This window comes from Ranitomeya imitator, chromosome 6 (genome assembly GCF_032444005.1).
Source record: "Ranitomeya imitator isolate aRanImi1 chromosome 6, aRanImi1.pri, whole genome shotgun sequence".
NCBI classification, from domain to species: Eukaryota; Metazoa; Chordata; class Amphibia; order Anura; family Dendrobatidae; genus Ranitomeya; species Ranitomeya imitator.
This window is the reverse complement of record NC_091287.1, coordinates 424,896,690-424,921,056: the sequence shown is the minus strand read 5'-3', so window position 1 is coordinate 424,921,056 and position 24,367 is coordinate 424,896,690. Positions and strand designations below refer to the sequence as shown.

Genomic DNA, 24,367 nt, shown 5'->3' with positions numbered 1-24,367 from the left:
TGCATAGTCATATGCACCTCATTAGGCCTTGGAACACACATACTGGATGGGCCCATGAAAATCCACTTCGTAATATTCATTTTGTACTCCCGTACTCCTATGTTTTACACATTGGCAGCAAGGCCAGCCCTGCTGCATAGTCATATGCACCCTATTACGCCTTGGAACTCACATACTGGATGGGCCCATGAAAATCCACTTGTATATTTTAATGGTATGATGGTTCCGTCTTTGCAGATTTATTTACAGGAGAATTTGGTAATTTTATTTGCCATGTTTTAACACTAAGGTTCAGATACAGCTTTAAATAAGGCTAATACTTGCATACAACGCAATTTTATTGCAAACTACAAAATTCAAGGAAAAGTTTGATTGAATAGTGTGAGTGCGTACACTTTTGTATATGTTAACATACACAGGTTAATAAGTACATATAAAGATTAAATACATATTGTGATTACGTATATAAAAAGATTAACTACAGATTAACTACATACAGTATACTTACATCATCCACAAGAGGCTTTTAAACATCATCCGTCTGGAATATCAGAGAAGCAACATCAAGACAGAGAACCCCTGGGAGATTACCTACAGTGCATGGGCATCCCCAATTATGCAGGTATTAGCACACTGTACATGTACAGGTACCCCAGTTTTGGCACTCTGTCTTAGTCATGTTTCTCTGGTCTTATATAGTGATTTACACTATGTATTAGCTCTACTAGCTCTATTAGCTCTAGTTTGACCCAGCCCTTCAAATGGCCAGCTTTCAAGGTTGTATGAAACTGAGATATCATAGAGTCATCAGACGAGGGTCCATATACCCCTAGAAAATAAAAGCCACAAGGATTTAGATCAAACCACCACAGGCAGAGTTTCAGTAAACTTTAATGTTTTACAATGACAAACAGCAAACATATAGATGTTTAGAACTGTTTGTGAAGTGAAAAAACAAACATTTCTCAAGATTGTGTCACTATGAGCATTGTCTGTCACATCTGTAAATGTGTTACAAGAAATGCAGTTATGTGATTGTCTGAATGCATTCGGTATACAGTATTTTAATCTGGATTCCAAATCGCCATTTGTATATTCACTAGTATTGAGCATTCCGATACTGAAATATCGGGTATCGACCGATATTCGCTGTATCGGAGTTCCGATACTGAGTTCCAATACTTTTAGAATATCGAATACCAGAATTGGAAGTTCCCATAATGCAATGAGCCAGTTTGATTTTATTCAGCCAATGAGGATCCTAAGAAGTGTGGGCACATCCTGATAGGCATGTTAGGCATGTTAACAAATGGCATGGCTGTGATTGGCTGCCGAAATGATGTCATGATGCACTATAATGGAGTGTGGGCAGTGCATGGGCGGACACTGCGTGTCTGTGTGTGCTGGCGGGGTCTGTGCAGGACCATTGGGGGTCTGTGCGGGCCTGCCAGGGGTCTGTGTGGGCCTGCCGGGGGTCTGTGTGGCCTGTCGGGGGTCTGTGCAGGCCTGCCGGGGGTCTGTGCGGGCTGCCGGGGCTCTGTGTGGGCCTTTTGGGGGTTTGTTCGGGCCTTTCGGGGGTCTGTGAGGGCCTCTCGGGGGTCTGTGTGGGCCTCTCGGGGGTCTTTGTGTGTGTGTGCAGGCATCGTCCATGAGACTACCAGTCCAATCGGGCTATGACTGCTACAATGACAGTGATTGACACATTAGCCAATGATGGGACCGTAGTAGTCCCATCATCCGGCTAATGTGCTGAATAGGGTTGAGCGAAACGGGTCGAACATTTTCAAAAGTCGCCGACTTTTGGCTAAGTCGGGGTTTCATGAAACCCGATCCGACCCCTGTGCGGGGTCGGCCATGCGGTACGCGACTTTCGCGCCAAAGTCGCGTTTCAATGACGCGAAAAGCGCCATTTCTCAGCCAATGAAGGTAAACGCAGAGTGTGGGCAGCGTGATGACATAGGTCCTGGTCCCCACCATCTTAGAGAAGGGCATTGCAGTGATTGGCTTGCTGTCTGCGACGTCACAGGGGCTATAAAGAGGCGTTCCCGCCGACCGCCATCTTACTGCTGCTGATCTGAGCTTAGGGAGAGGTTGCTGCCGCTTTGTCAGAAGCAGGGATAGCGTTAGGCAGGGTCCATTAACCACAAAACCGCTTGTGCTGCAGCGATTTGCACTGTCCAACACCACCCTCGGTGTGCAGGGACAGTGGAAGTTTTTTTTTTTTTTTTTTTCCCCTCAGCGCTGTAGCTCATTGGGCTGCCCTAGAAGGCTCCCTGATAGCTGCATTGCTGTGTGTACGCCGCTGTGCAAACCAACTGCTTTTTTCAAAGCACAAATCCTCTTGTTCCTTCCTTTCTGCACAGCTATCTTTTTTGTTTGTCCACACTTTTTATTTCATTTGTGCATCAGTCCACTCCTTATTGCTGCCTGCCATACCTGGCTGAGATTACTGCAGGCAGGGAGATAGTAGCTGCCTGCCATACCTGGCTGAGATTACTGCAGGCAGGGAGATAGTAATTGTAGGACATTCCCTGTTTTTTTTTTTTTTTTTTTTTTGGTGGGAGATTAAGATTGGCAATTTGGCATTTCTGCTAGAGTGCCATCCCTGTGTGTGCCATCTCTCTCACATAGTGGGCCATAGAAAGCCTTTTCATTTTTCTGTATTTTTTTTTGTGGGGTGTATAAATTCTCCCTGATAAAAATACAGTGGGAGATTAATATTGGCCTTTGGGCTTGTGTGCCAGTCCTGAGTGTGCCATCTCTCTCACAAATAGTGGGCCATAGAAAGCCTATTTTATTTTTTTTGGGGTTTTATAAATTCTCCCTGAAAAAAAGGGAGATTAATATTGGCCTCTGGGCTTGTGTGCCAGTCCTGAGCGTGCCATCTGTGCCAGCCCTAGGCGTGCCATCTCTCTCACAAATAGTGGGCCATAGAAAGCCTATTTATTTTTTTTTTTGGTTTTATAAATTCTCCCTGAAAAAAAGGGAGATTAATATTGGCCTCTGGGCTTGTGTGCCAGTCCTGAGCGTGCCATCTGTGCCAGCCCTGAGCGTGCCATCTCTCTCACAAATAGTGGGCCATAGAAAGCCTATTTAATTTTTTTTTTTGTTTTATAAATTTTCCCTGAAAAAAGGGAGATTAATATTGGCCTCTGGGCTTGTGTGCCAGTTGTGAGCGTGCCATCTGTGCCAGTCCTGAGCGTGCCATCTCTCTCACAAATAGTGGGCCATAGAAAGCCTATTTAAATATTTTTTTGGTTTTATAAATTCTCCCAGAAAAAAAGGGAGATTAATATTGGCCTCTGGGCTTGTGTGCCAGTCCTGAGCGTGCCATCTGTGCCAGCCCTGAGCGTGCCATCTCTCTCACAAATAGTGGGCCATAGAAAGCCTATTTAATTTTTTTTTTTGTTTTATCAATTTTCCCTGAAAAAAGGGAGATTAATATTGGCCTCTGGGCTTGTGTGCCAGTTGTGAGCGTGCCATCTGTGCCAGTCCTGAGCGTGCCATCTCTCTCACAAATAGTGGGCCATAGAAAGCCTATTTAAATATTTTTTTGGTTTTATAAATTCTCCCAGAAAAAAAGGGAGATTAATATTGGCCTCTGGGCTTCTGTGCCAGTCCTGAGCGTGCCATCTGTGCCAGTCCTGAGCGTCCCATCTCTCTCACAAATAGTGGGCCATAGAAAGCCTATTTTATTTTTTTTTTGGGTTTTAGAAATTCTCCCTGAAAAAAGGGAGATTAATATTGGCCTCTGGGCTTGTGTGCCAGTTGTGAGCGTGCCATCTGTGCCAGTCCTGAGCGTGCCATCTCTCTCACAAATAGTGGGCCATAGAAAGCCTATTTAAATATTTTTTTGGTTTTATAAATTCTCCCAGAAAAAAAGGGAGATTAATATTGGCCTCTGGGCTTCTGTGCCAGTCCTGAGCGTGCCATCTGTGCCAGTCCTGAGCGTCCCATCTCTCTCACAAATAGTGGGCCATAGAAAGCCTATTTTATTTTTTTTTTGGGTTTTAGAAATTCTCCCTGAAAAAAGGGAGATTAATATTGGCCTCTGGGCTTGTGTGCCAGTTGTGAGCGTGCCATCTGTGCCAGTCCTGAGCGTGCCATCTCTCTCACAAATAGTGGGCCATAGAAAGCCTATTTAAATATTTTTTTGGTTTTATAAATTCTCCCAGAAAAAAAGGGAGATTAATATTGGCCTCTGGGCTTCTGTGCCAGTCCTGAGCGTGCCATCTGTGCCAGTCCTGAGCGTCCCATCTCTCTCACAAATAGTGGGCCATAGAAAGCCTATTTTATTTTTTTTGGGGGTTTTATAAATTCTCCCTGAAAAAAAGGGAGATTAATATTGGCCTCTGGGCTTGTGTGCCAGTCCTGAGCGTGCCATCTGTGCCAGCCCTGAGCGTGCCATCTCTCTCACAAATAGTGGGCCATAGAAAGCCTATTTAATTTTTTTTTTTGTTTTATAAATTTTCCCTGAAAAAAGGGAGATTAATATTGGCCTCTGGGCTTGTGTGCCAGTTGTGAGCGTGCCATCTGTGCCAGTCCTGAGCGTGCCATCTCTCTCACAAATAGTGGGCCATAGAAAGCCTATTTAAATATTTTTTTGGTTTTATAAATTCTCCCAGAAAAAAAGGGAGATTAATATTGGCCTCTGGGCTTCTGTGCCAGTCCTGAGCGTGCCATCTGTGCCAGTCCTGAGCGTCCCATCTCTCTCACAAATAGTGGGCCATAGAAAGCCTATTTTATTTTTTTTTTGGGTTTTAGAAATTCTCCCTGAAAAAAGGGAGATTAATATTGGCCTCTGGGCTTGTGTGCCAGTTGTGAGCGTGCCATCTGTGCCAGTCCTGAGCGTGCCATCTCTCTCACAAATAGTGGGCCATAGAAAGCCTATTTAAATATTTTTTTGGTTTTATAAATTCTCCCAGAAAAAAAGGGAGATTAATATTGGCCTCTGGGCTTCTGTGCCAGTCCTGAGCGTGCCATCTGTGCCAGTCCTGAGCGTCCCATCTCTCTCACAAATAGTGGGCCATAGAAAGCCTATTTTATTTTTTTGGGGGGTTTTATAAATTCTCCCTGAAAAAAAGGGAGATTAATATTGGCCTCTGGGCTTGTGTGCCAGTCCTGAGCGTGCCATCTGTGCCAGCCCTGAGCGTGCCATCTCTCTCACAAATAGTGGGCCATAGAAAGCCTATTTAATTTTTTTTTTTGTTTTATAAATTTTCCCTGAAAAAAGGGAGATTAATATTGGCCTCTGGGCTTGTGTGCCAGTTGTGAGCGTGCCATCTGTGCCAGTCCTGAGCGTGCCATCTCTCTCACAAATAGTGGGCCATAGAAAGCCTATTTAAATATTTTTTTGGTTTTATAAATTCTCCCAGAAAAAAAGGGAGATTAATATTGGCCTCTGGGCTTCTGTGCCAGTCCTGAGCGTGCCATCTGTGCCAGTCCTGAGCGTCCCATCTCTCTCACAAATAGTGGGCCATAGAAAGCCTATTTTATTTTTTTTTTGGGTTTTAGAAATTCTCCCTGGAAAAAAAAAGGGAGATTAATATTGCCCTTTGGGCTTGTGTGCCAGTACTAAGCGTTCCATCTCTCTCTCTCTCTCTCAGTCAGTGGGCCATAGAACGCCTATTTTTGGTTTTATTTGTTTTCTAAATTCTCCCTGAAAAAATCATTTTATTTTATTTGGTTTCTAAATTCTTCCTGATAAAATCATATTTTTTTTATTATTTTTATTTCTAAAGTCTCCCTGAAAAAAAAAAAAAAAAAACAACCAAAAAAACAGTGGGAGATTAATATTGGCCTTTCTGCTTGTGTGCCAGTCTTGACTCCTGGGTGTGCCATCTCTCTCTCTCTCTCTCTCTCTCTCTCCAATTGTGGTCCATAGAAAGCCTATATTTTTTTTCCTTGATTTGGGTTCTAAAATCTACCAGAGAAAATAACTACATCAATCATTGGTAGAAAAATATTGGCCTCTGGGTTTGTGTGCCACTCCTGACTCCTGTGTGCGTCATCTCTCAGTCAGTGGGCCATAGAACGCCTATTTTTGGTTTTATTTGTTTTCTAAATTCTCCCTGAAAAAATCATTTTATTTTATTTGGTTTCTAAATTCTTCCTGATAAAATCATATTTTTTTTATTATTTTTTTTTCTAAAGTCTCCCTGAAAAAAAAAAAAAAAAACAGTGGGAGATTAATATTGGCCTTTCTGCTTGTGTGCCAGTCTTGACTCCTGGGTGTGCCATCTCTCTCTCTCTCTCTCTCCAATTGTGGTCCATAGAAAGCCTACATTTTTTTTCCTTGATTTGGGTTCCAAAATCTACCAGAGAAAATAACTCCATCAATCATTGGTAGAAAAATATTGGCCTCTGGGCTTGTGTGCCACTCCTGATTCCTGTGTGCGTCATCTCTCACTCAGTGGCCCATAGAAAGCATATAGTTTGTTACATTTGTTTTCTAAATTCTCCCTGCAAAAATCTATTTATTTTTTTTGGGGGGGTTTCTAAAGTGTTCCTGAAAAAAATAAAAATAAAAAAAAAATAATAGTGTGACATTAATATTAACATTTGTGCTTCAGTGACAGTCCTGCGTGTGGGGCATCTCTCTAATTTGCAGCCACCAAAAAAAGAGTGTGTAACATTGGGCCTGATTTTCGCTGTGGTCTCACCAACCTGTAAAGGGGTAGCTAAATCATACTGAAGTTATAGCTCACCGTGTAAGTTGTGTGACTGCAACAAATAACGTTAGTTTGGTTACGTTTTTAAAACAATGAGGAAGTCTAGTGGAAGAGGTCGTGGCCGGGGGCGTTCATTGTCAGCTGGTAATGAGGGTAGTGGTAGTGGTGGAGCATCAGGTGGTCGTGGGGGAAAAAATATTGCACCTAAGTCTGGAGCTGTGGAGCCAGGTTCGTCGTCCGGCTACACAAGGCCTCGAACGCTCCCTTTTCTGGGATTAGGAAAACCGCTTTTAAAGCCGGAGCAGCAAGAGCAAGTTTTGGCTTATCTTGCTGACTCAGCCTCTAGCTCTTTTGCCTCATCTCGTGAAACTGGTAAAAGTAAAAGCAGCGCGTCGTTAGTGGATGATCACGGTCAGGGACAAGTCACTTCCTTGTCCTCTTCAGCAAAAACAACAACAGAGAAGAATGCAGCAGGCGACACAACGGGTTACTCCATGGAGCTCTTTACACATACCGTCCCTGGCTTAGAAAGTGAAGCAGTTAACAGTCCATGCCCATTACAAATTGAATCTGACATGGAGTGCACTGACGCACAGCCACAGCCAGACTACTATGCTGGTCCTTTGACTCAGACCACAACATTGCCCTCGCAGGGTGCTGATCAAGAATCAGACCCTGATGAGACTATGTTGCCCCATCACGAACGCTATACCACCGAACGACACGGTGACACAGACGAAGTTGCGCAGGAGGTACAAGAAGAGTTATTAGATGACCCAGTTCTTGACCCCGATTGGCAGCCATTGGGGGAACAGGGTGCAGGCGGCAGCAGTTCTGAAGCAGAGGAGGAGGAGGGGCCGCAGCAGGCATCAACATCGCCACAGGTTCCATCTGCCGGGCCCGTATCTTGCCCAAAACGCGTGGCAAAGCCAAAACCTGGTGGAGGACAGCGTGGCCATCCGGTTAAAGCTCAGTCTGCAATGCCTGAAAAGGTATCCGATGCTAGAAAGAGTGCAGTCTGGCATTTTTTTAAACAACATCCAATTGATCAGCGCAAAGTCATCTGTCAAAAATGTTCTACTTCCTTAAGCAGAGGTCAGAATCTGAAAAGTCTCAATACTAGTTGCATGCATAGACATTTAACCACCATGCATTTGAAAGCTTGGACTAACTACCAAACGTCCCTTAAGGTTGTTGCACCCTCGGCCAATGAAGCTAGTCATCAACGCAACATCCCTTCCGGCAGTGTAGGACCACCATTTAGCGCACCACCTGCTGTATCTGTGCAGGTATCTTTGCCAGGCCAAAGCAGTCAGGGTCAGGGAATCACCAGTTTCGTAGTAGGAAACACTGCATCTAGGGCACCGGCGGCAACAATACCATCTCCCACCGTCTCTCAGTCTGCCATGTCCACCGGCACCCCCGCTAGTTCCACGATCTCCAGCTCTCCAGTCCAGCTCACCCTACATGAGACTATGGTTAGAAAAAGGAAATACTTAGCCTCGCATCCGCGTACACAGGGTTTGAACGCCCACATAGCTAGACTAATCTCGTTAGAGATGATGCCCTACCGGTTAGTTGAAAGCGAAGCTTTCAAAGACCTGATGGACTACGCTGTACCACGCTACGAGCTACCCAGTCGACACTTTTTTTCCAGAAAAGCCATCCCAGCCCTCCACCAGCATGTTAAAGAGCGCATCGTCCATGCACTCAGGCAATCTGTGAGCACAAAGGTGCACCTGACAACAGATGCATGGACCAGTAGGCATGGCCAGGGACGTTACGTGTCCATCACGGCACACTGGGTAAATGTGGTGGATTCAGGGTCCACAGGGGACAGCAAGTTTGGGACAGTTCTGCCTAGCCCACGGTCTAGTAAACAGTTGTCTGTAGCCGTTCGCACCCCCTCCTCCTCCTCCTCCTCGTCCTCCTGCAGAAGCAAGAGCTCGTCCACAGACCGCAGTCGCACAAACACTCCATCCGCACCTGCCACTGTTGCACACCAGGTCTCCCATTATGGGGCAGCTACTGGCATACGTCAGCAGGCTGTATTGGCTATGAAGTGTTTGGGCGACAATAGACACACCGCGGAAGTTCTGTCCGAGTTCTTGCAGCAAGAAACGCAGTCGTGGCTGGGCACTGTAGATCTTGAGGCAGGCAAGGTAGTGAGTGATAACGGAAGGAATTTCATGGCTGCCATCTCCCTTTCCCAACTGAAACACATTCCTTGCCTGGCTCACACCTTAAACCTGGTGGTGCAGTGCTTCCTGAAAAGTTATCCGGGGTTATCCGACCTGCTCCTCAAAGTGCGTGGACTTTGCGCACATATCCGCCGTTCGCCTGTACACTCCAGCCGTATGCAGACCTATCAGCGTTCTTTGAACCTTCCCCAGCATCGCCTAATCATAGACGTTGCAACAAGGTGGAACTCAACACTGCACATGCTTCAGAGACTGTGCGATCATTCCCATTTGATTACTGGGCATCCAAATTAGACACCTGGCCAGAATTGGCAGAATATGCATTGCAGGAGCTTGCTTGCCCGGCAGCTAGTGTCCTATCAGAAAGAGTATTCAGTGCTGCAGGTTCAATACTAACAGAAAAAAGGACTCGTCTGGCTACCCAAAATGTAGATGATCTAACCTTCATTAAAATGAACCACAACTGGATTTCAAAATCTTTTGCCCCACCCTGCCCGGCTGACACCTAGCTTTCCTATGAAAAGGTCTTGCCTGTGGACTATTCTGAATGACTTTTCCAATCTCGTAATTTTCTTCACCTGATTGTCCAGCATACGACATGTTTCCACCTCACGAAATGGCCAAACTCCCCACACGGGGCCGTGCTATCGCCACTTTGCGCTTGGACCCTTGAGAGTGCTGTTTGTCTGAAGAGGTGGGTGTGGCCGCTTTTGGTCGACGGCACTGCCACTGGGTCCCTCATAGTACAATAAAGTGTCTCTGGCGGTGGTGGTGCGCACCCAACGTCAGACACACCGTTGTAATATGAGGGGCCCTGTGCCTGTACCGCCGGCCACAAGACAGTTCCCCCCCCCAGCTCAAACAGTGCTCTACCACTAGCAAAATTATCTCTCACAGCTTCACCAATGTGTAGTCTAGCCGCTGACATCCTTCAATGCCTGGCACTGACAATACCATTGTTTTGACATTTTTGTTATGTTAGGCCTTCGAAGCCTGTCTGCGGTCCCTTCTTTCTACAACTACTACACTGACCAGGCCACTGCTGGCCGTGTTACCCTGGAACCAATTTAAAAGTGCCTACAGTCAGCCCAATTTTGTTATGTTAGGCCTTCGAAGACTGTCTGCCGTCACTCCTTCCACTAGACTTCCACTGACCATACACTGCTGCCCATGTACCCCTGGAACCAATTTAAAGTGCCTACAGCCAGCCCAATTTTGTTATGTTAGGCCTTCGAAGCCTGTCTGCGGTCACTCCTTCCACTAGACTTCCACTGACCAGACCACTGCTGCCCGTGTACCCCTGGAACCAATTTAAAAGTGCCTACAGCCAGCCCAAGTTTGTTATGTTAGGCCTTGGAAGCCTGTCTGCGGTCACTCCTTCCACTAGACTTCCACTGACCAGACCACTGCTGCCCGTGTACCCCTGGAACCAATTTAAAAGTGCCTACAGCCAGCCCAAGTTTGTTATGTTAGGCCTTGGAAGCCTGTCTGCGGTCACTCCTTCCACTAGACTTCCACTGACCAGACCACTGCTGCCCGTGTACCCCTGGAACCAATTTAAAAGTGCCTACAGCCAGCCCAAGTTTGTTATGTTAGGCCTTCTAAGCCTGTCTGCGGTCCATTCTTTCAACTACTACTACACTGACCAGGTCACTGCTGCCCGTGTACCCCTGGAACCAATTTAAAATTGCCTACAGCCAGCCCAATTTTTTTATTTTAGGCCTTCGATGCCTGTCTGCGGTCCATTCTTTCAACTACTACTACACTGACCAGGTCACTGCTGTCCGTGTACCCCTGGAACCAATTTAAAATTGCCTACAGCCATGTGTTATTATTTTAGGCCTTCGATGCCTGTCTGCGGTCACTCCTTCCACTAGGCCTCCACTGACCACACCACTGCTGTCCGTGTACCCCTGGAACCAATTTAAAATTGCCTACAGCCAGCCCAATTTTTTTATTTTAGGCCTTCGATGCCTGTCTGCGGTCCATTCTTTCAACTACTACTACACTGACCAGGTCACTGCTGCCCGTGTACCCCTGGAACCAATTTAAAATTGCCTACAGCCATGTGTTATTATTTTAGGCCTTCGATGCCTGTCTGCGGTCACTCCTTCCACTAGGCCTCCACTGACCACACCACTGCTGTCCGTGTACCCCTGGAACCAATTTAAAATTGCCTACAGCCATGTGTTATTATTTTAGGCATTCGATGCCTGTCTGCGGTCCATTTTTTCAACTACTACTACACTGACCAGGTCACTGCTGCCCGTGTACCCCTGGAACCAATTTAAAATTGCCTACAGCCATGTGTTATTATTTTAGGCCTTCGATGCCTGTCTGCGGTCACTCCTTCCACTAGGCCTCCACTGACCACACCACTGCTGTCCGTGTACCCCTGGAACCAATTTAAAATTGCCTACAGCCAGCCCAATTTTTTTATTTTAGGCCTTCGATGCCTGTCTGCGGTCCATTCTTTCAACTACTACTACACTGACCAGGTCACTGCTGTCCGTGTACCCCTGGAACCAATTTAAAATTGCCTACAGCCATGTGTTATTATTTTAGGCATTCGATGCCTGTCTGCGGTCCATTTTTTCAACTACTACTACACTGACCAGGTCACTGCTGCCCGTGTACCCCTGGAACCAATTTAAAATTGCCTACAGCCATGTGTTATTATTTTAGGCCTTCGATGCCTGTCTGCGGTCACTCCTTCCACTAGGCCTCCACTGACCACACCACTGCTGTCCGTGTACCCCTGGAACCAATTTAAAATTGCCTACAGCCAGCCCAATTTTTTTATTTTAGGCCTTCGATGCCTGTCTGCGGTCCATTCTTTCAACTACTACTACACTGACCAGGTCACTGCTGCCCGTGTACCCCTGGAACCAATTTAAAATTGCCTACAGCCATGTGTTATTATTTTAGGCATTCGATGCCTGTCTGCGGTCCATTTTTTCAACTACTACTACACTGACCAGGTCACTGCTGCCCGTGTACCCCGGGAACCAATTTAAAATTGCCTACAGCCATGTGTTATTATTTTAGGCCTTCGATGCCTGTCTGCGGTCACTCCTTCCACTAGGCCTCCACTGACCACACCACTGCTGTCCGTGTACCCCTGGAACCAATTTAAAATTGCCTACAGCCATGTGTTATTATTTTAGGCCTTCGATGCCTGTCTGCGGTCACTCCTTCCACTAGGCCTCCACTGACCACACCACTGCTGTCCGTGTACCCCTGGAACCAATTTAAAATTGCCTACAGCCATGTGTTATTATTTTAGGCATTCGATGCCTGTCTGCGGTCCATTTTTTCAACTACTACTACACTGACCAGGTCACTGCTGCCCGTGTACCCCTGGAACCAATTTAAAATTGCCTACAGCCATGTGTTATTATTTTAGGCCTTCGATGCCTGTCTGCGGTCACTCCTTCCACTAGGCCTCCACTGACCACACCACTGCTGTCCGTGTACCCCTGGAACCAATTTAAAATTGCCTACAGCCAGCCCAATTTTTTTATTTTAGGCCTTCGATGCCTGTCTGCGGTCCATTCTTTCAACTACTACTACACTGACCAGGTCACTGCTGCCCGTGTACCCCTGGAACCAATTTAAAATTGCCTACAGCCATGTGTTATTATTTTAGGCCTTCGATGCCTGTCTGCGGTCACTCCTTCCACTAGGCCTCCACTGACCACACCACTGCTGTCCGTGTACCCCTGGAACCAATTTAAAATTGCCTACAGCCATGTGTTATTATTTTAGGCATTCGATGCCTGTCTGCGGTCCATTTTTTCAACTACTACTACACTGACCAGGTCACTGCTGCCCGTGTACCCCTGGAACCAATTTAAAATTGCCTACAGCCATGTGTTATTATTTTAGGCCTTCGATGCCTGTCTGCGGTCACTCCTTCCACTAGGCCTCCACTGACCACACCACTGCTGTCCGTGTACCCCTGGAACCAATTTAAAATTGCCTACAGCCATGTGTTATTATTTTAGGCCTTCGATGCCTGTCTGCGGTCACTCCTTCCACTAGGCCTCCACTGACCACACCACTGCTGTCCGTGTACCCCTGGAACCAATTTAAAATTGCCTACAGCCATGTGTTATTATTTTAGGCCTTCGATGCCTGTCTGCGGTCACTCCTTCCACTAGGCCTCCACTGACCACACCACTGCTGTCCGTGTACCCCTGGAACCAATTTAAAATTGCCTACAGCCATGTGTTATTATTTTAGGCCTTCGATGCCTGTCTGCGGTCCATTCTTTCAACTACTACTACACTGACCAGGGCACTGCTGGCCGTGTACCCCTGGAACCAACATCAGAAAATATAAAAATAAGTATTTTGCTTATAAAAAAGAAAATACTGGTGAGATATCAAATGCAGACATTTTAACATTAAAAACAAACACACAACTAAAATCTGGTACAGTACTAAAAATGGCCACCAGCTACAATTACTTTCTCCTGCAAGTAGTTAACTGAAAGTTTTTTTAAATTGAAAACACACATATGGCATCCACCGAGTGTTGTCCTGTCGCGTCTTCTTTATATTATTGCCGAGAAGATGCAAAATAATGAAAATAATAAAATCATTAATTACCAAAATAATAGAGAAAGTCAACACCACATTGCAAATAAACATTCATTCCAAATAAAGAAGCAGGGCGCGTCCGAGGGTGAGTATATACCTAATAAGAATATAATCACCCTCGGACGCGCAATGCTTATTTCCAACAGCCTTCCTTCCTAAGAATCAGCCCTTCCGTCGTGTAGAGAGACGTTGTGTTACACTCCAAGGTGTTCCCCAGGTTGCCTTTCCTGAGCTTCGATCTTCCGGCTCTCGTTTAGTAGTTCTTGGAAACTACTCTGCATTAGGCCTTCAAATTGGGTATGGGGTGTAGAGAGATGGTGTGTTCCACTCCAAGGTGTTCCCCAGGTTGCCTTTCCTGAGCTTCGATCTTCCGGCTCTCGTTTAGTAGTTGTTGGAAACTACGCTGCATTAGGCCTTCAAATTGGGTATGGGGTGTAGCGAGAGGGTGTGTTACACTCCAAGGTGTTCCCCAGGTTGCCTTTCCTGAGCTTCGATCTTCCGGCTCTCGTTTAGTAGTTCTTGGAAACTACACTGCATTAGGCCTTCAAATTGGGTATGGGGTGTAGAGAGAGGGTGTGTTACACTCCAAGGTGTTCCCCAGGTTGCCTTTCCTGAGCTTCGATCTTCCGGCTCTCGTTTAGTAGTTCTTGGAAACTACACTGCATTAGGCCTTCAAATTGGGTATGGGGTGTAGAGAGAGGGTGTGTTACACTCCAAGGTGTTCCCCAGGTTGCCTTTCCTGAGCTTCGATATTCCGGCTCTCGTTTAGTAGTTGTCGGAAACTACGCTGCATTAGGCCTACAAATTGGGTATGGGGCGTAGAGAGAGGGTTTGTTACACTCCAAGGTGTTCCCCAGGTTGCCTTTCCTGAGCTTCGATATTCCGGCTCTCGTTTAGTAGTTGTCGGAAACTACGCTGCATTAGGCCTACAAATTGGGTATGGGGTGTAGAGAGAGGGTGTGTTACACTCCAAGGTGTTCCCCAGGTTGCCTTTCCTGAGCTTCGATCTTCATGCTCTCGTTTAGTAGTTGTCGGAAACTACGCTGCATTAGGCCTACAAATTGGGTATGGGGTGTAGAGAGAGGGTTTGTTACACTCCAAGGTGTTCCCCAGGTTGCCTTTCCTGAGCTTCGATCTTCCGGCTCTCGTTTAGTAGTTGTTGGAAACTACGCTGCATTAGGCCTTCAAATTGGGTATGGGGTGTAGCGAGAGGGTGTGTTACACTCCAAGGTGTTCCCCAGGTTGCCTTTCCTGAGCTTCGATCTTCCGGCTCTCGTTTAGTAGTTCTTGGAAACTACACTGCATTAGGCCTTCAAATTGGGTATGGGGTGTAGAGAGAGGGTGTGTTACACTCCAAGGTGTTCCCCAGGTTGCCTTTCCTGAGCTTCGATATTCCGGCTCTCGTTTAGTAGTTGTCGGAAACTACGCTGCATTAGGCCTACAAATTGGGTATGGGGTGTAGAGAGAGGGTGTGTTACACTCCAAGGTGTTCCCCAGGTTGCCTTTCCTGAGCTTCGATATTCCGGCTCTCGTTTAGTAGTTGTCGGAAACTACGCTGCATTAGGCCTACAAATTGGGTATGGGGTGTAGAGAGAGGGTGTGTTACACTCCAAGGTGTTCCCCAGGTTGCCTTTCCTGAGCTTCGATCTTCATGCTCTCGTTTAGTAGTTGTCGGAAACTACGCTGCATTAGGCCTACAAATTGGGTATGGGGTGTAGAGAGAGGGTTTGTTACACTCCAAGGTGTTCCCCAGGTTGCCTTTCCTGAGCTTCGATCTTCCGGCTCTCGTTTAGTAGTTGTTGGAAACTACGCTGCATTAGGCCTTCAAATTGGGTATGGGGTGTAGCGAGAGGGTGTGTTACACTCCAAGGTGTTCCCCAGGTTGCCTTTCCTGAGCTTCGATCTTCCGGCTCTCGTTTAGTAGTTCTTGGAAACTACACTGCATTAGACCTTCAAATTGGGTATGGGGTGTAGAGAGAGGGTGTGTTACACTCTAAGGTGTTCCCCAGGTTTCCTTGCCATTGCTTCGGTCTTCCGACTCTCGTTTAGTAGTTGTAGAAAAGTACACTGCATTAGGCCATACAAAATGGGTATGGGGTGGAGAGAGATGGTGTGTTACACTCCAAGGTGTTCCCCAGGTTGCCTTTCCTGAGCTTCTATCTTCAGGCTCTCATTAAATTGTGGTTAAATGGAACAACTGCATTTGGCGTACTAGTTGGTTTGGGGCCTACTATCGGTGTCTGCCACTCCTTGCTGTTCTCCTCCACTGAACAAAGCTGTGCCGCCTGTTTACTACGGTTGCCAATTTTGAACTGCATTTCGACTACTTACTGATTTGGCCCTACTCTCTGTGTCAGCCTCTCATTCCAGTTGTCCTCCACTGCAATGCCCCCTGGTTATTCCTGTGTTACCAATTTTGAACTGCATTTAGCCCACTTTCTTCTTTGGGCCTATATCTGTGTTTCCACTTCATCGTGCCCATTGCCCAGCCAGTGATAGATGAGTCTGCTGGTACATTGACCCATAACGCAACATTCCCCGTGCACGCTACACAACAACATTGTGACCCTGCTGAAAGTCAGGTTGCTCTTCCCGCATACCATACCACCTTACACGGGGACAAAGAGGAAGGTGCAGATGAAAGTGCAGGTTCCTTCATCAGGTGGGGGGAGGAATACTAGTTGGCGACGTCACTGGCACAGGGCCTCTCATAGTACGCAAAAGTGTTGCTGCCGGTGGGAGGCGCCCCCGCCGTGCAAACACACCGCTGTACTTTGAGGGGCCCTGTGCCAGTGCCAATGCCAACGAGTGGGCCCCCCCTGCTTGCTCAGGTTCACAGCACTTGCAAAGTTGAAATACTTACCTCTCCCTGCTCCACTGCCGTGACGTGGTCCAGATTTCCTGGGCCCACTAATTACTTGAACCAGCCCTACCCCCCACAACTTTAGCCAAATGACCCCCAATTTCAAATGCCTTCCAATTATTATAAGGTAAATTACGCTTGACAAGCTTCATTAAGAAGAATGGATGGTTTTGACATTAAAATGGCCACTCTAGGTGTTTTCCTGGCCCCCACTCACTGCCGACTATGCTGCCCCATTGACTTGCATTGGGTTTCGTGTTTCGGTCGATCCCGACTTTACGTCATAATCGGCCGATTTCACTCGACCCGACTTTGGACATAGTCGGGTTTCGCAAAACCCGGCTCGACTCTAAAAAGGTCAAGGTCGCTCAACTCTAGTGCTGAATGTTAAAAATAAACCCACAAGCATACATACTACATACAACATACTACATACATACAACACACTATATCCTACATACATACTACATACATACTACATACATACAACATACAAACTACATACATACAACATACTACATACATACAGCATACATACAACATACTACATACATACATACATACATACAACATACATACAACATACTATATACATACAACATACATACATACCACATACTACATACATACTACATACATACAATATACATACAACATACATACAACATACATACATACAACATACTACATACATATTACATGCATACATGCTACATACATACTCCATACATATAACATACATACTACATACATATAACAAACATACTACATACATATAACATACATACTACATACATACAACATACATAATACATACATACAACATATATACAGACAACATACTACATACATACAACATACATACTACACACATACTACATACATACTACATACAATACATTCATACATTACAACATATAGACATACAGTACATATAACATAGAGTACATACTCACCATCACTTGTCACTTTGATCCCTGAAGCCAGTGTCACCTGTAAGAAATATTAAAATAACAAACAAACAATATACTCCCTGATCTGCAGAAATCCACGAGTGTCCCACGACGATCTCCTGTGGAGAGCAGCAGCATCAGCTGATGCGACCGCTCTCTAGGGGCTCCAGGAATACAATGACGGGAGGGGGGTATCCTTCCGCACTGTATTCCTCCGCCACTGTAAAAAATAGTCCCTAGTCTCACTTTTGGCACTGCTGTGTGAGAAAGTTCCCATGCAGCAATTGCCATAAAGTGAGACCAGTGAACTACAGTAACCTCTCAGTGATGCACTGCAGGAGCCATTGTCTCCTGTCAGTGTGTCACTGATGGTCCTATAGAGCAGAGACATCACCCGATGTCACTGTTCTATAGGAGAGATCGTCGTGGGACACTCGTTATTAATTGGACTGAGTCGGACAGGGAGTATACGGTTTATTATTTTACGTTTATTGCAGGCGCTCAAGTATGGTAAGTATGGTTAAATTAAGAATAATAAAATACTTTTTTCTGGCTGTGTCTTTATTTTCAAAGATGCCAACCTAGCAGTAATCAGCACAACATAAATGTGTTTCAACCAAACACAAAATCCATGTACAAACAAGCGTCAGTATGGTATGGCAAAAGTGTAGCCACAGGAATCCTTACATAGCTGTCGCAGCACCCTGGCTGCGGGAACTGTATGGCCGTATGAACATGAGTGATACAGCACTTACCCTACTGGGTCTGTGTCTACGACCTGGTGATGCAACTGCCGCGTGCGGCTATGCAGCTTGAAGCTAGGAGAGCGAAGGTATAGTGGCGGGGAATGCAAGCAGCTGTGCCTTACCAGAGGAGCGCTGGCCAGTGGCTTCCCTGGATACAGCTGAAACAAATGACCGCTAGCGCCTGCTAGCGTGTGCTCTCGTGTGACATCACAGAGCTACGGAGCAGCGTTAGGGACAAAAAAATAACCAACGCGTTTTGAAGGGATGCGCCCTTCTTCGTCAGGGTTAGAGCCCTACACTAGAGCTTCCCTTATATATGTGCCCTGGCTGAAAGTGTGTATCCGCCCCCAAACCTCCGTATCCCACCCTAACTGCATTTACCTATATATGCCTGTATTCACATCCGGATGCTTATGCTGCTACACAGTGCTGGTCCCCCTAATGATGCCAGGATAATTGCAAGGACCGTGCCTTATACCAGAAAATATTTCAAAAAATAAATAATGTATATATGTATATGAAACCTATTAAAATATCATGCAGACATCTAAAAAAAACAAAAAACAAAACAAAACAAATTTTATTACTGAATAAATACTAAAAATCACCAATGTGATGTCACTATAAACCTTAAAACCTACATATAATAAAAAACCACTATACACAAAAATTATATACTCTTAAAAAATATATGAGGCTACGTGCCACTACAAGAACAGAAGTATTTCTATAAGTGCCATGCGGACACCAGAAACACCTGATACTCTCGGATATATAAAAAATGTATATACTCAAAAACAAAAATGTAAAAAGAACCACTAACACTACTCAAAAGGCATGTAGTTCAAGATCATAGTTAAGGCCTTTGGGGGTTAGACAGTCCAACACAAATATCCATTCTGATTCGATTTTGGACATCTGTTTCAGGAAGTTGCATCCCCTTGGGTTTTGCTGGACCTTTTGGATTCCACAAAAATACACGTCCTTAATACTTCTATTATGTCTCTCATTAAAATGGCGAGGTAGTGGGTGACCCAAAAACCCTTTTTGGATATTTTTCAGATGTTCCTTTATCCGTATCATTATTCTCCTCTTGGTTCGGCCAACGTAAAGTTTTCTACACGGGCATTGGATCAGGTAAATTATTCCTGTTGAGAAGCATGAGATTTTGTCACGAATCCTAAATAGTTTGGCGTTATTGGAGTCCCTAAATGTCACTTGGCGAGTTTTCTTAAAAGCTGTATGAACACAGCAGAAACACCCCCCACATGGCGTGAATCCCATATTTGAACAGGACGGCTGTCTGAAAATCGGATCATGCCTATTAAAGGCCAATTTGGCTGTAGGGGCTAGAAGGCTGTTCAATGTCTGAGCTTTTCTGTACACAAGCTTGGGATAAGATGGCAGGTGTTCTCCTATAACCCTATCCCTCTGTAGGATTGCCCAATGCTTACGAATGATACCCTGGAAATGCCTGTAGCCCGCATGGAACTGTGTTATAATTGGCAATTGGTTGATCTGTTCAGGGATAGTTACCGATCCTTGGATATTTGATCTTGGTTTATGCAGTAGGGTACTTCTTGGTATGGCCCTTACCTCGTTTGCTGCCTGTTATAGGAGAACACCTGCCATCTTATCAGATGTTCAAAATCGAATCAGAATGGTTATTTATGTTGGACTGCAAAGTAGAGCAAAGTACTGCAGTGCACCTTTCCCGGCGCCTGCGCACTGCAGTACTTTGCTCTGCCCTCAACAGGGCAGACAAAGTACGCCTGCGCCAGAGCCGCAGCGTGAAGATCAGAAGAAGACGTCATCCTATGAAGATGGGAGGCCCTGGACAGGACTGTGACACCTACCGGATCGGACCGCCCACCCAGGTGAGTATAATCTAACCTCTTTTTCTCATCTTTTAGGATACATCGGGTGCTTATCTACAGCATTACAGAATGCTGTAGATAAGCCCCTGATGCCGGTGGGCTTAGCTCACCCTCGATTTTGGGGGTGACAGGTTCCCTTTAAAATGCAAAATAGTGCTGTATATAATTAGAGTAACAGACAGGAAAAAAAGTGGGAAACCAGCCTACAATGCCCAAACTTGGAGCACACAGATATATGAGACCTGTCATGGAAATACCACACTGCCAAATATGTGGCCTGTTATTTTATAAAAGCAAAATAGTGCTGTATATAACTGGTGTAACAGACAGGAAAAAAAAAGAGAAACCGGCCTACAATGCCCAAACGTGGAGCACGCAGATATATGAGGCCTGTCACAGAAATACCACACTGCCAAATATGTTGCTTGTTTTTTTAAAAATGCTAAATAGTGTGTACACAATTAGAGTAACAGACAGCAAAAACAGTGGCAAAACGGCCTAAAATGCCCAAACTTGGAGAACGCAGATATATGATTTTTAAACAGGCCTCAGTCTGATAGAACACACTGTATATTTTTTTTTTTTGGGGGGGTGAATTTTTGGAAAAAAAAATGCAACTAGGTATATAGTAAAGAAGCTGCAGAAGCAGACATTTATGGAGCTTTGGGAGGGATGCAGTGGGAGCAATATATGCACATACAGTGCCTGCAGGCCTTGCACTGATGTGGATATGCTGTGCCCTGCAATATCGGGACCCACGAATTAGCCCTAAAAAGGACTGTTGGTTTCTGAGGAGTTGTGGATTTAACAGTTGCAGACCTACACTAGCTATAAAAACCACGATTCTGACCCTATCTCGGCAGCAGCTCCCCCTACTCTGCCTGAATCCGGAGCTGAATGCGGTGAGCAGGGCGGCGCCAGGTCTCTTATACTCAGAATGATGCTGTGCGGCCAAGCCAATCACTGTACGACCACAACAAAGATGGCTGCTGCGTTTCATGGCCTGGCAGACAACCCCTGCATTGTGATTGGGTCTCTAAAGTCCGCCAACAATGCTGGGTGGAGACACCAGTTACCGCCGAATAATCCCGGAAATGCTCGGTGCTCGGCGAGTACGCCGAGTACATTGATACCCGGGCGAGTAACGAATAGTGGCGAGCACTTTCGCTCATCACTAATAATGTCACTTTGAGGTAATAAGTCTGGGATGCTTCAATGTGTCCCAGTGTTTCTTCATGATATATTGCACTTCATGATAGTGGTAAATTTAGGTCTATATTTTTGTGTTTATTTGTGAAAATTTCAAAATTTTTATGAAACTTTCGCAATTTTAATATTTTTTATTTTTACTCCCTTAAACCAGATAATTATACCACACAAAATAGTTAACAAATAACATTTACCACATGTCTACTTTACATCAGCATCATTTTTAAACATAATTTAGAAGATTTCAACATTTATTGGGCCCTGATGTTGTTGCTGGTCAGAGCTATCACTCTGTACCGGAATCCCAGTGTTTGCAGGACTCTGTGGGTCCTGAATTCTGCGGACCACTGACCATAGAAAAAACGTCGGCGCTGCACAAAGCACAGCAAGGGCTTACATTTATTTACGTCTGGCTGTCTTGAAGGGTTTAAGAAAGGATTGTAATTCTTCATGACTAGAGGAGGAAATATTTTCCTTCAAGAAGTCAGATCTAATATTTCTTACTTATAATGTGTCAGTACGATGCAAATGAGTTTATTAAAACTTCACGCTGAGGCAGAACAGAAGCAACGATTATTGGCTCACCATGTCACTTTCCATACCTTTAATTGTAAGCAGCCCGGGGAAGAATTCACCATTTAGGCATTATTATTACTATTATTATTATTATTTATACTATTAGTATCTTTAAAAAAAACAGACAACTAACTGAGTAAAAAATATCAATTAGGCATCACGGACATTATGTGCTGAATTGGGTCACTGCATGAACCATATGCATCTTGGCCACACAGAAGGGAATGTGTCACAATTAGAAAACAGCTTCATTTTAAATGACATCTTCAACTCAACCACTCAAGTATTTTAAAGCTGTGTGCAAGAGCAAACGAACATTCTGAATATTAGTTACACCTCATGTTTCATTCACATCATGTTCTGTAATAGCAGACAATCCATTTACACCTCACACACATCACCTTTCATAATATTAAGAATAAAGGATTTGAAAATAACTGTTCATAAAATATAAATATTTTAATGTACCAGCAGGCATAGAGAATGGGGATGATATCAGGAATTTAGATGAAGAGATCAAAGAATTGAATGAATCAAATTTGAAGATAGAAGCTGACATGATGAAACTTCAAACCCAGGTTAGAATACACTTCTAGTAATTCTGTCTAAATAAACTTGGAAACCTGTGGTTTAATAAAAAAACAAAAAAGAAAAAAGACATGCTAAAAAATATGCACTTTACAATTGTGTACCCAGGATACACTAAGTATTATATATACAGTGATGCACCGTATTTTTCAGATTATAAGATGCACTTATAAGGGTGCCGATATACCTTACCGACCGTGGTTGAGCAGGGTCCCAGGGTTGTCGGTGGAGGAGGCAAGAGGGGAGCGTTGCTGCAGGCCGCAGGATGATGAGGAGGGGGTGTTTGGATATGCAGTGCGGCGCGCCGCTGCGGGTGTTCATCTCCCGAGATCTTGGTGCCGAGATCTCCATTTGCGCATGCGCCGTCCCCTGCCGGCAGCCATTTTTCCATAAACCAGACACCGCATAGGAACCCATGTAACTGCAGGAGCTCTGGGCTTTCACAAGATGTCGGCAGAGCCCCTGCAGCACTGAACACCCACAGCACTGAACACCAGAAGCACAATACCGCACATCTGAACATCCCCTCATCCCAGCCTGCGGCCTGCAGCAACGCTCCACTCTTGCCTCCTCCAGCGGAGACCCTGGGACCCCGATTTACCGCAGTTTTCACGCCTGGTAAGCAATAAGATGCATGGATTATAAGAAGCACCACCATTTTATTTAAAAAAAAGTTTTCTTTCCTATTTTTCTCCTCAAAATTTGGGGTGCGTCTTATAATCCGGTGCGTTTTATAATCCACAAAATACGGTAATTGCAGCTTCAGGTCTCCTGATGATGCTCAAAAACAAATGTAAAAGATAAATTTAATAATTAAAAAAATATTCACCCTAAAAATAGAAAATATTTTCTAAAGTAAAAACAGTAAACCATAAAATATACACATATGTTATTACCATGACTGATGTCTATAAATTATTCTCCACCATAATAACCCAAAGTTTCATGTCAAAGAAAGATCACAGGTTGTTTTTTTTTTTAAATAATGCAAAAATTAAGTAATCAAACAGTGTTATCTACCCTAAAACGGAGACAATAAAAACTGAACACAATTGTAAAAATGAGCAGGTCCAAATACAGTTAATAAGTAAATTACATAACTCAAAATAGTGCCACTGAAAAATACAAATCTATTGGTAAAAGTCAAGTCCTTACAAGTGCATCTCAATAAATTAGAATATCATCAAAAAGTTAATTTATTTAAATTCTTCAATACAAAAAGTTAAACTCATATATTATATAGAGTCAATGCAAACAGAGTGACTTATTTCAAGTGTTTATTTCTGTTAATGTTGATGATCATGGCTTACAGCCAATGAAAACCCAAATGTCATTATCTCAGAAAATTAGGATACCGTATATACTTGAGTATAAGCCAACCCAAGACCCCTAATTTTGCCACAAAAAACTGGGAAAACTTAATGACTCGAGTATAAGCCTAGGGTGGAAAATGCAGCAGCTACTGGTACAGTAAATGTCAAAAATACAAATAGATACAAATAAAAGTAAAATTAATTGAGACATCAGTAGGTTAAGTGCTTTTGAATATCCATATTGAATCAGGAGCCCCATATAATGCTCCATAAAGTTTATGATGGGCCCCATAAGATGCTCCATATTAAAATATGCCCCATATAATATTGCACAAATGCGGATTATGACCCCATAAGATGCTCCATACAGACATTTGCCCCATATAATGCTGCACAAACGTTGATTATGCACCATAAGATGCTCCATGCAGACATTTCCCCCATATAAAGCTGCACAAACGTTGATTATGCCCCATAAGATGCTCCATGTAGACATTTCCCCCATATAAAGCTGCACAAACATTGATTATGCCCCATAAGTTTCTACATGTAGACATTTGCTCCATATAAAGCTGCACAAACATTGATTATGCACCATAAGATGCTCCATGTAGACATTTGCCCCATATAAAGCTGCACAAACATTGATTATGACCCATATAAAGCTGCACAAACATTGATTATGGCCCCATAAGATGCTCCATGTAGACATTTGCCCCATATGATGTTGCTGGATTAAAAAAAAAAATCACATACTCACCTCTCG

At 44.5% G+C, this 24,367-nt stretch overlaps 1 protein-coding gene across 3 annotated transcripts in view; it reads left to right on the top strand.

Annotated features, from left to right (window-relative positions):
- Positions 1–24,367, top strand: part of ST18 (ST18 C2H2C-type zinc finger transcription factor) — a 524,976-nt gene that overhangs the window by 467,718 nt on the left and 32,891 nt on the right. The window contains exon 20 of one of the 3 annotated variants that reach the window (XM_069731332.1): positions 22,175–22,278. The exons of 1 other annotated variant lie outside the window; for it this stretch is intronic. In XM_069731332.1, the coding sequence (XP_069587433.1) occupies positions 22,175–22,278 (104 nt within the window). Of the gene's footprint in view, positions 1–22,171; positions 22,279–24,367 lie in introns of all 3 variants that reach the window. One more of the 3 variants, XM_069731331.1, reaches the window with a different exon arrangement.